Below are 12773 nucleotides of genomic sequence, written 5' to 3' on the forward strand. Positions count from 1 at the left end.
TGGATCGTATCATGGCAATACTGGGTCGCTGTCTACCAACATTCTGGGCCCAGTCATATACCAGCTACAGGCTGCCCCCTTATGTGTAGCAAATCACATCATAGGAAATACTCCTGGCAAATCTTTTGATACAAAATGTATCGCAGTGGTCTACAAATATTTCAGCTGTATGTGGCAACTGTTCATAAACGTGTAATAAAAAAACGTTTTGCACAGAAAGTGCCCATAATTTGAAATGTATGGTTAAATTATGCTTTTAATTGCAATGAACTCTTGCGGTATTGTTACAATTCTGAGCACCAGTAATTATAGTGGTGTACAAGATTACTTTTTATTTTAATTTTTAACAGTTTCAAATTAATAAAAAAAGGAAAAACGGCCCCATGTAAAAGTTTGGTAACCCTGTCAGTTAGTACTTTGTAACTCCTCCTCGGGCAACTATAACAGCTTGTAAACGTTTCCTGTAGCCAGCTAAGAGATTTTCAATAATATTCAAGTCTGGGGACTGTGGTGGCTATTGAAAAACCTTCATCCGTCTTTCCTGGAGGTATTTCATGGTTGATTTTGAGGTATGCTTTGAATCATTGTCATGCTGGAATACCCAACCTCTCTTCAACTTCAATGTCTGGACTGACATTTGAACATGAGCCAATTTCTTGATATTTCGTGGAATTCATTCTTCCTTCCACTCGCACAATATTTCCTGTGCCCCTAGCTCCATGCTTAACAGTTGGCAAGGTGTTCTTCTCTACAAAGGCTTCAAACATTCTTTTTTGGTCGTGGCCAAAAAGTTCAATTTTGGTTTTGTCAGTCCAAAGCACATTGTTCCAAAAGGCTTCAGGCTTCTCACTGTTTTATTTAGCATACTTCAGACACTTAGGTTTGTGTTGAGGCTGTTCTTTCTGGCAACTCGGCCATGTAGGTCTTTGTTGTTTAAAGTAGATTGTATTGTTGTCCTGTGAACAGCTACACCTGCTACATCTGCTACTCTTTTTTTCAGCCATTTTGCAGTGATGTGTGGATTCTTTTGAGCATTTCTGCAGCCCACTGTAAATACTAGACATAAAATAATAATGTTGGCGGTTTCAACTGATTTCAACTGTTTTGTTTGCTGTTCTTGACGGTGATGTGACTTACTTAAATTATCTTTTCTTAACTTAATTTGCCGTGCATTTACAAATAAGACATTTATTGTTGCTTCAGCAGAGAAGCTCAAATAATTAATTAAAATTTGTTTAATCTAAAGCTGGATGATAGAAACCAAAATTGTTTACAATAGAGCAGAAAAAGGTGAACTGGACGGTAAACATTGACTGTTAAAGCATCCACTGTTACGCGCAGTGAAATTAATCTTGTGGTGTTTATGCTAATGCACGATGTATTGATGAGGCTTTCATTTGCCTGATCCTTCATCAAAGACTGCTTATGAGATTAACTAGTATAATTCCACAATATGGCATTTGACACAATTAAATCAATCCACTGATATTCATAAACATCAGACAAAGCTAATTGATAAATGCATCTGTTTAGCATCTGTCATGCCTGATCTTTTTCATGTACAATAGGATTACAGATGCAAGCAAGTGGACTGATGCTCAGTTAATTTCAGCATGTAATCATGCCTGAAAAAAAATATCTTAATGGAGAGGTTTTACAGATTAACCAATTAAATGATTTGAACAATTTGGATTAATTACCACTCGGCATCAAACTTGTTCCACTCTTAAAGGGCATGTTATACATCATTTATTTTCAGTTAAATTGGAATTGAAAATATCAGGCTGAGGACATGCTTGCAATTTATTTGCCCATTACAACTGAAACAGTTTTTCAGTCTTCAAACTATGCTCTGTGCGCTAATGTGTGGATTGGGGAAGAGTAGTATACATGCATGGGCATAACTATAGCAACTCTGGGCTCCCTGAAAGAATATTGCTCGGGGCCTCCTTTTTCGAATGAAACAAACTCAATTCTCCAGCTTTGGGCCCCCCCCAAGCTGTGGGCCCCTAGAATCGTCTCCACCTTCCATGTCCTACCTTGCGGATGCCCTCTGAAGGGCTGGACACAGAGTAGTCGTGACCGTTGTTCTTGCTGATGGTTCTCCAAAGCTCTGCGAAGGTGCTGTCCTGCTCCAGAGGGTTGGTGCCCTTGGCTTTAAAGTAGTCGTACACGGCAGAATCCCTCACCGTCCCATAGGCCAGGTCCATCTGTTTCGACAAGTCCTGGAAGGTCCTGGTGAGCCAGCCAGAAGGAGAAAAAAAATAGATTTCACTCTGGAGGAAGAGCTATTGACACGGCATGGCATCAAAACCGGCTGGCGTGTGGTCCACCTGCTACAGAAGGACAATTAACCAGCCTATTTACCCACATGCTGGTCTACACCACAGGGGATGGACAGTTTCAGAGAAATTAGGTCCGAGCTTTTGAGGAGCATCAAGAAGCAGCAAGTAATGACCCATTATACACAGTGCATAATTTAATAGGTGATAAAGCAAACACATAGACACAAAGATATAAATACACACATTAAACGAATTGCCACACTAAGGCAATTATTTCAGATATACTACAGGTAGAATGGACTAGCACATACTGTAATGTGTGAGCAACACTATAACATTTGATTCTCAACCGTTCCAGGATATTCTAAAGTGTCACATTAGAACAGTGTTTAACAGAAAATAAAGTTGTTAAATGGGTGTCTGGTGAGACATTTTTGTTCATGTATGATGCAATTATATACAGAACTGTGAAAACAACGTATACATTCGCAAGTAGAATGGAGAACCATAGGAAAAGTAAAGTGTGAAATCATAATATAGGATCATATACTGTACTATACCATGACAGTTGTGTTGCTAAAAGAAAGCAGAAAAAGAAGTAAAATTAAACCACTCATTTGTAGACTGATTAACAGCAATTGTTACATTAGTAATTGAAACATTGTCTTCTCTATCTGGAGAAGCGCATGAAACTGGAGGAACACTATTTCTTGACAGTCATGTGCCATTGAATCTGTCTTTTCTATTGCCTATCTATCAAACAACGGGCAAAGTAATTTAAAAAAGAACATTAACAACTTTCAATTAACTCAAAAATGGAGCATTGATTATGCAAGGAAGATAAAATGAAAAGATCTATGAGGTGGAGCAACATAAAGTGCCATAAAACATTGTGAAAGATTTCTGATTAAGCTATGCAAGTTAATTAATCTATTCATTACCGGTGTGAATGCTTCACACGATAGGCTTTCTTCCTTTGACTAGTACTCAAATGGAAGGAAAGGAAGCACACTGAACAGTAAAACGGTCACTAACATTCAAAAATAGTTTTAAATTTTGTTTACAGACTTTTCTGTTCCTTAGTATACTACGAGTAGGCCTAATACCTGAAAAATTAAGGCTATGCAATGGTTAATCTGAAGCAGGCAGACATAATCCTTCCTTGCGACATTAAATGGTCTATTCCGGTTTTGATTATCAGGTAAGATGAGGCCATTATATTTTGTTACTTTTAATTACAGTACTTCAGTGTATTTAAATCAAACATATACGGATAAAACATCAGGCCTGTAGAATAATATTGTTTTATATGGTCACAGAAGCTTTTTGAAATGGCATGGATCCCTTTGGTCACACTGAAGCCTCGCTGAGTCAGGTGGGCTGGTTTAAACTGACTCTAGTGGCCTATGGACAGGTGAAGCTATAAATTCAATTCATGTCCTCTCATAAACAACAAATACAGTGCCTCTCAAAATGGCACCCTCCCCAAAAATCTTTTCTTAGATTGACTGACTACGGTTTTTGGAGGATACCCCTTCCATTTTACCACCTGATGGTACATGCAGATAAGAATCTGTAGCCTTAGCGAGCACGCAACTTACAGAATTCAACAGTCTCTGTTGGGGTGAAGGATGGACGATGGGGAGTTCAGCATGGGGGCATTCATTTTCCTATGACCCCATGCTGAACCATAATAACAGAAAATATGAAACATGATGACTGTGTATGAATGTGTATTAATGCCAAATATGACATAACTTATTTAGAATTTCAGAAAACATAGAATACGGTACATCACATCACTCTCATTAATGACAGTATTGCTTTCACATAGATAATATACTGTGCATAAGGAATGGGTTTTGTCAGGTCAACTCATACATAAATTCTGGAAATCTGTCTTGGTCTATTTCAACAAAGGTTAAAATGGGGAAAAGCCCCTCCAAAAAATGTTCATGTATTTAGTCCAAAAAATAGAAAATGATCAGGGCTACATCTCAGCCTCGAAACCCATGGCTCACATCGGAGCACAAAATCGCATTGAAGGTACGAGAGCCATAACCCATAGAGAGAGAGAGGGGCGACCGTCTACCGTCTGCACCCGAGAGGAGGAGAGGAGAAGCCCTCTGGTTTATTATTGATGAGATCATTCAGGAGCACCCAGCAGTCCCATTTGTTTGCCTTAATGGTTCAGGTCAATGAACTTTGCTCCCCTGGACGTCTTTATTCCCTTTCCTCTCCGAGTGATGAAGAGGCTGTCATGTGATGCAGCGGTGCCATATGCCGTAGACCCACTGGCACGGAGTCTCCTGCTTCCCCACCAGCAGGTCCAGAGCACCCGCTCCACGACTGACACACTCTCATTTGTAGCGCTTGGAGAGTGATGGGGAAATCTGGGCCTGGGTTCAATAAACATTTGTCACAAGCTCGGACTCTCGCTCTGTCACTAGCTTTTTTTAAACAAGTGTCAATTTTCTGGAAGAAAAAAAGGCAAATGTCGTTAGTACCTTATTATATGTGACTGCTGAACTCACCAAGCTGTTATTTTTTAGCAGAAAAGACCAAAGATGTTAATTTAATAGTGAATGTGAAGACTTTTGATAAACGGTGATTGAATCCAGAACTTTCTGCTCTGTTTCGTCCACTCTGCATCTCAAATGGAACCGGAGTTATCACTTGAATTATTATTACAGGAGATTATTACAGGTGTCTGGCCAGTGCAGCACATTCCTAATAACAACCTTCCGAATGTTTCCAGGAGTTCTTATCAGGCTGGAAAAAGTTACAATTAAAAATAGTGAGAGTAATAATTTTCTTTCGGTGACTGCAGCCTCCAAAGACTGTTAATTAATAACAACACGAACAATGACATCCAATTTGTTAACGGTTTCAACATCCATTGTATAAAGTTATAATTTTCACTCACATAAAGGTGCTCCACTTGTTTAACACTTCCTATAGCATTAATCATCATGTCTTTGTTTTGATGTATTCCAGCTTCGTGATTTGAATATATTTATCTTATGAGTAAACCGATTGTTTTGCGGAAGATTTACTGTTTGTTTAGATAATAAATTAATTCATTTCATAATTGCTTGCCGTAATAACATTTTCGTTTTATGTTTTTTTCAGCGTCTGTAAATACATCATGCAGCAGAGGATAACTATACACAGGGCTAGCTCTAAACTACTAGAGGCTGTGGAAAAGATGTTATTCGGAGGCCGATTTGAGTTGGATCATACCTAGTGGGCTGTAGTTACGGAATGTGTGAGGAGGTTAGCGGGGCTTCAATTATGAAATGAAGCCTGGGGAGGCAGTTATGTTATGATTCTGGAAGAGGGGAGAGCAGTGGCCATTGACTATGTCGCCTACGTTTGAAACTGCCATGGACTATACATTGACTATGTCGCCTACGTTTGAAACTGCCATGGACTATACATTGACTATGTTGCCTACGTTTGAAACTGCCATGGACTATACATTGACTATGTTGCCTACGTTTGAAACTGCCATGGACGATACATTGACTATGTCGCCTCTGCTTAGAACTGGTGCTGGATACCTTTCATTATACATTGTCGGCACTGGCTGCCTTTTCACTTCATCCTACACAGAATGACTGTGCCAAGTCTAAGATGATTCTTTATTTCATTTTTTCATAGAAAGAAACAAACCTTGCTCTGCAGTGATGTTACGTAAAACTACCCAGCGGGTGGCCACATGGAAAATGATCGAAGATAATAAAGAAAATCGCTCTATATTAAAAAAGAAAAAAACAACAAGACACATTTCTTTGATATTATGCCAGTGTAACTCTCAATTACCTGATGCATGCCAGGTCCGGTAGCACTTCACTGTTTGATTTTGATTTTGTGAATGAACCACAGGATGCAGATTAAATTAATAATGTGACATTGCAACCACCATAAAACTGCATATTGGATAATTACACATTGATTTTTTTGCATAGTTTGCAGCTGGTTGCATATTAGACCCCCTGGCTTTACTTATTATGATGTCTTCACTCCATTACAGCGCAGAATGTCAAAACAGCCACTAGCATACATAATTGGGGATTAAGGATCTGACTGCATATGAATGTAAATAAACAAATAAACAATAATTAAATACGAAAAGAATGAACAAAACAGCTCATTCATCTCAACAGAACATTAGCCTCAACATAACTTTGAAGTCCGCTGTGGTTGACACCGTAATAGTGAGACAATAAGAACCAATAAAAACCCCAGAATGGGAGGAGGGGGCGGGTTGCTGGGTGGCTCATCCTGATAAAGAACTATGTGAGCACATGACCTCAAAGGACAAGGCACGATTGGTTGTAGCATCACTCAAGGATGGGAGAGGTTCATTCGGTGGGGATGGCAGTAGCTCATTACACACTAGTGACACCTGCTGGTCAGTCAGACCTGTGGGTCTGCCTGCCTCCTATCTGTAAGCACAAATGGTTTTGTAAATTGGTGAGATCAAAAGGGGGACGGGGGCGCAGAACACCCAAATGGAATTCTTAAATCACATCTCTCACTCCCACTCAGCGGAAAATGTCAGAAAGAGAAGCAGCGGCTTTTTAATTCTACCTCTTAACCTACACGGCACTGTAAACAAGACATCTCTCTGCCCTTACTGACCCTTGATGGAAGGAAATGATCTCTGCACGCTGCTTCAATGACAATATTTAAAGTTAATTGCCCTCAGGTTATGACTCATCCAAAATATATCAGCCAGACAGGCAACTAACCCAGATACGTCTACAGCAAACACAATGACAAATGATGGCTTTAGCGCTATCTGTATCCGAAAGGGATATTTTCCCACAGGACTCCAAATCATAATGCCTTACCACACAGTGCAGCCATTATTAAACACTGCCCAAAGTTACGAAGCCCTAGGCTAAGAGCAAATTCGGTTTTTGCTTTTAGAAAAGTTCATACCAGCAGAAACAATCAGGTAATGTAGATAAAAAGCTGCTGTGCCTTTTAATTATGCAAGAGCATTCTTCATTGATCCTTTATTTAAGGCCTTTTATTTAAGGCTTTGTGTAATGCAAGCTTTGTATCGATCCTGCTTGAACTCATATGTGAGTAAAACGACATCGGCTGACACTTGAAAAGGCATTTCAGTGCTTTGAGTCATCACACTGAGGAAGAATAATACGAAAGGAAACAGAACTCCTTTATCTTGTGATCGGTGAGGGAGAGTTTACGAACCGCACGACCAGTGGCATCGGCTTCATATCAACATAAGCTGGGTACAGGGAAGAATAGGGCTAGCACTGCTTGGTAGTCAGGGAGGGGCTTTTTAAGTCACACTTTTTTGCTTTGACTCAAAAAGTATACAGAGTAAAATGGCCCTGTTCAATCTGTTGTCCAATAAACTGTGCTCATACTCTCTGCAGCTATTATGTATTGATAACACATAATAGCTCCATTTTGTAGTTTCCTTTGAAAAAAGCTCCCTCTTTCATATTTATCCCAAATTGGAATGTCCAATCATATTCACCAGCCACCCTTGTGGCTGCAGCCTCCACCATCAATCCATGCGTATGCTCTGTATGCTTGGCAGCTTGTGCAAACAGACTCTGGGCACCTGATACTTCCTCATGGACGGATTTCACGCCAGACCGCGTAGCCCATCCACACACTGGAACAGTGCCTTAATAGGATAAGCCGTTTAGCACCATTTAGGAGTTCCGGAAGCTTCTCTCCCGCACACATCACCTTTAGTCACCTTCTAAAGTACAGTATCAGGTCTACCCAATAAAGTGCTCACTGAGTCTAAATTTTAAATACTTGCAGTATCAGAAGTTACTGTTTACAAGCTTCTGACAAGAGAGCTTTACAATGGCTGGTAAGCAGGAAAATGCTCTTCTATACCATGATCTAAAAAACAGATATCCAACAGTTTTTAATAACTGTTATAAAGAAGTCTGTTCTAAAATGTTTGTTTTTTTTAAGCATTGGATTTAAGCATTTTAGAGTGGATTTCTGCGTGTAGGTAGAAAAATTAAAGATTATTTACTGCAGAGACTTTGCCACAGACCGGCAGTTATTCCGCTACAGAGCTGGCGTGATTTTCTAGTAGTGTAATGGTTATCCTCAGATTTTGTGGATGGACCATTAAACATTTAATATTGCATATGCAATATTCAATGCACTTTGTTTTTATTCTTCAATAGATGGTATTTGGCACCCTATGAATATCGCTAAAATGGAAACAACACTAAGAACTGCATATATTGTGCATCATCTCAGACTCAAATGCCTCTGCACACAGCTATGTGAAAAAGTTATGTGATGAATTCCATGCATCAAAGTGGACTATATAAAATTAGACATCAAAGCAATGTGACTGTGTATCAAATTTGCCAGCCTTCAAGGGTATACATATTCAGTGATGCTTGAAGTAGAAAGAAATGCCACCCACTACCCACTAGAAAGACATGTAATAGCACTAAAGCAATACTATTAATGCAAATAGAGTCTTTGTTCCACAAGCTGAGTGTCTGGTCTGCAATAATCTATGCCATGGCATGATTTCATAAAAGCATTTTGAAATGGTGGGTGGTGAAAAATTTATAAGGAAAAAATGGAAAAAAGGCATTGTGCAATTTCATGCCATTTGGTTGGGAGAAAGCAATTAATTTTTAATAAGAGGGGATAAAAAACCCTGGAGTTCTCAATCCTGCATGCGCACGGCGTTAACAGGTTAACATAAGCAAACCTCCTGCTTGGGTGGAGGAAGGAGGGTGAACGATCAGTGTTACTGTATTATGGCTTTCCCCTGGTCCCAAGGCCAAATCCCTCTGCTACGCCAGGACCAAGAATGAAGGCAAACAAACAGGCTTCTTAGCCCCTACCGCAGGGGTGCCAAACTCCAGTCCTAGAGGCCTGTAGCGTAGTGGTTAAGGCAAATGACTGGGACACGCAAGGTCGGTGGTTCTAATCCCAGTGTAGCCACAATAAGATCCACACAGCCGTTGGGCCCTTGAGCAAGGCCCTTAACCCTGCATTGCTCCAGGGGAGGATTGTCTCCTGTGTAGTCTAATCAACTGTACGTCGGTCTGGATAAGAGCGTCTGCCAAATGCCAATAACGTAATGTAATGTAATGTAGATGGCCGCAGTGTCTGCTGGTATTTGTGGTTTCCTTTCAATCAGCAGCCAATTGAGGCCTTGAGAACAAAGTGTGTGGACTCTTTAGCAAGTGAAAAACTTAGAAATGCATCTCTCATGCTGAAACACACCAAAAACCAGCAGACACTGCGGCCCTCCAGGACTGGAGTTTGACGCCCCTGCCCTACCGTGAACAATTTGACTGTTTCCTCATTCTGAGACTAGCCACCAAGAAACAACTCAATACAGTAAATGAAACACCAGTCGAGTATGACAGGGATAGAATAGAGACATATGGGTGTGAAAATGTAAACAAGATGAGTTAGTCAACCTTATTACCCGATAGTGTGAAAATAAAGAAGGAGGGCAGAAAAGAGTAACTGCCAGACAGCAACACTGCGAACCACCCAATCAAGACACTTTTAAATAACCTAAAAAAGCGAAGTTGTTTACTTACCTTTCGACAGAAGCATGACAAATGACCTTTGATATTTAAAAACAAACTCTGTTTGCATTCCGTAACCTTCATTTATATTCTCTGTCTTATCATACGTCCTATTTAGTGAATCATGAATGCCTTACACATAATCAGCACATCCCTGCTATTCCTTAGAGAGGTACCCTCAGTACTGGAGATCAATCGTTCTAGTGCCTCACAACTAGCAGACAATTCTCTTATAATAACTGCACTCATTTGAACACATCAATACATCCTCTCTCTTGTCACATTCAATACTCCTGTCAATATTAAAAACGCACTCTCTTTCCATTTTCTATAATAATGACATTTCAATAGTGAGGTTTTCAGCAGGTACTTGACTTTGCTTACTTTTAAATTACTATGAAGCACTCATAGCATTGCTTTAAAATTGCAGTTCTATGATTATTCTGATTATTATTGTGATTATGCATGGAAGAGACTGATATCACAACAGAAACTACAGAGATACAACTAAATAGGATTACCTAATGAACTTAAGAACACAAAGTAATTGGTTACTGTAAACACTGTGTGTATTTGTTTTACCAGTTTAAACATATTCAATATAATATTTCTTAAATGTAGCACTGCGGCATTAGACTAAATTTACAATTACATTTACAGTTACTACATGCCTGACAGCACAAAGCCAGTGAATCACTATATGATGTTGTCCAATTAGGATAACACAATTATAACACACACTTGGAGGATAATTTGACTATATTTAAGTATTAAGTATTGATAAACAAAGAATCATGAGGCCACCAGCACATGAACGGACACACGGACACATGCGCACACACACACACACACGCAATATCTGCAGTGTCCTCACGTCACTTTACTTAACCACTCAAATTCACGTTAAAATAAAATCAGTTATGCGGAAACAAAAATACGCTCTTAGTCAAAATTGCTGGTGGATTCCTGAAATACTTCACGTCAACATGGCATGTTTTAAAAAAATGACACTAGTCTGGCTGCCAAACAAATGTCCCAAGCTGGATAGTGCAGACGTGGTACATAGCAGACTGAATATAAATGAATCTTGTACAAGCTGACTGGACCAACATAAACCAGCAATCAAGGACGGAGGGAGAAAAAGATTAAAAAGCAGGAATGAAGAGATAACTGTGATTTTGATGCCTACCCAGGAATTACTTGGAATCTCCAAAGCACACATTTGCGTTCCCTCTACGATAGCCTTTCTTTATCCCACTTGACTTACATGCAACTTTCCAATCAACCTCCCCACCTCCATAACCAACAGATGAACATAAAACGCTATTTTGTAAACAATAGAAGCATAGATGGAACAGGAAATAAAAGTCTAAATAAACAAATACTAAGACAAGCAGATGGATATTTTCCATATTTTGCAAGCCTGGTAGGGCAAAGACAAAAACAAAACATCTTTGGGGATATCATTAACTAAATCCTTAAGTTTGTTGTTTGGAACCAAGAGCACCATCTTATCAGAAGCAGAGGGACCCAACACGGATTATAACATTATTGTTTAATAATAATATGTATTGCTATAATAATACATCATAATAAAGCAGAGCAGACCAGAGATGTGTGAAGAAGAAAACAAGTGTGTCTGTCTTTATTACTCTAACTCACACACCAAATCGGGTAGAGTGAGGAAAGGCTTGCACCGCAGGGTGGTAATGCCATACCAAACACAGCAGTAGCATGCTGTGCACTCCCATTTTTTAAACCAGCCTTTGGCTAACATGAAAGGAGACACAAAGGGTCTCCCCCTCAAAGACCTATGATCTTCCAACTGTATTGGCCAGATCGCAACATTTAGTTTTGGTCACACACTGTCTGATGCCACATACATAAGACTGGATGACCAAAAATCACAATGCACCCAGAAGCAACTAGCTAACAGGATAGCAGCAACCACACGACAGTGGTCATTACACATACAGTCAACAGGACATATTGGACTTGACCATATTGAAGAAGACAGTTACCGTCAACAGCTTGGTCAAACTTATTTATGGTACGATTTTTATCAGAATTGTTCACACTGATAACCTGATCTGGTTGGCCATGTTAAGCAACGGCATGGAGCCACAAATCACAGCTCACACCTTTTAGATGCATTATAATTGCATTACCACCACAATGCGGCCCAGATTGCAATAAATGACGGTTTCATTTTAATTTGATTAATTTGCAGCATTTGCGTGTCATGATATCTTTATTGCATAATTTTTTTTCCCTTTGATAGCGCATTAGCATTGTCTGCTACATTGCATTGATGCAGTGCTTCGGTCCTGTGAATTGTAAACACATGCTAAATCATGGGTAGGCAAATATGGTTGCTAAGAGCTATAATTTTCAGGGCCTCCACAATTTATGGAAAGTAGTGCCTGGAGAATACAGTTAGCAGAATTTATTTCGTTATGTAGCCATGTAATTACCATGTAGGCAGTTATGCAACTGTGTTTGGATGGAAAGAAACCCCAAAAAACAAGTGTTTTCAGACGAGGGGTGCCTACCCCTGTTCTTAAAAATCAAATACCATTACGCCTTCCTGCAGGGAGAGATTACAGTAGCATACAGGCATCCCACCAATAAGGCTTCCAGTCGAACAAGCAAACTTGTTCCCCCTGCAAATTACGCAGCAGGACGGGGCGGGGAGGGAAGGGGGGGCCGTCCCCTGCACTTTGCAGGTTCACAATTTGCGACGGTACGGCAGTTCACTTCAGGTTCATGCCAGTTTCCATACTTCAGCTTAGCGGAGATTGCCGATTTGCGAGAAATTCCTGACCTCTCGCAGGTATCGGGGAGCACATTCCAAATTCCCGGAGCTTCCCGGAGAGGTGGGATGTCTGAGTATATATTTCACACCACATTAACG

At 39.9% G+C, this 12773-nt stretch overlaps 1 protein-coding gene across 2 annotated transcripts in view; it reads right to left on the reverse strand.

The window, feature by feature from the left end:
- The window catches only part of grid1b (glutamate receptor, ionotropic, delta 1b), a 322832-nt gene that overhangs the window by 17584 nt on the left and 292475 nt on the right, over positions 1–12773 (reverse strand). For both annotated transcript variants that reach the window (XM_061231038.1, XM_061231039.1), the window contains exon 13: positions 2040–2235. In XM_061231038.1, the coding sequence (XP_061087022.1) occupies positions 2040–2235 (196 nt within the window). The remainder of the gene's footprint in view (positions 1–2039; positions 2236–12773) is intronic.

This window comes from Conger conger, chromosome 2 (assembly GCF_963514075.1).
Source record: "Conger conger chromosome 2, fConCon1.1, whole genome shotgun sequence".
In the NCBI taxonomy this organism is placed as follows: Eukaryota; Metazoa; Chordata; class Actinopteri; order Anguilliformes; family Congridae; genus Conger; species Conger conger.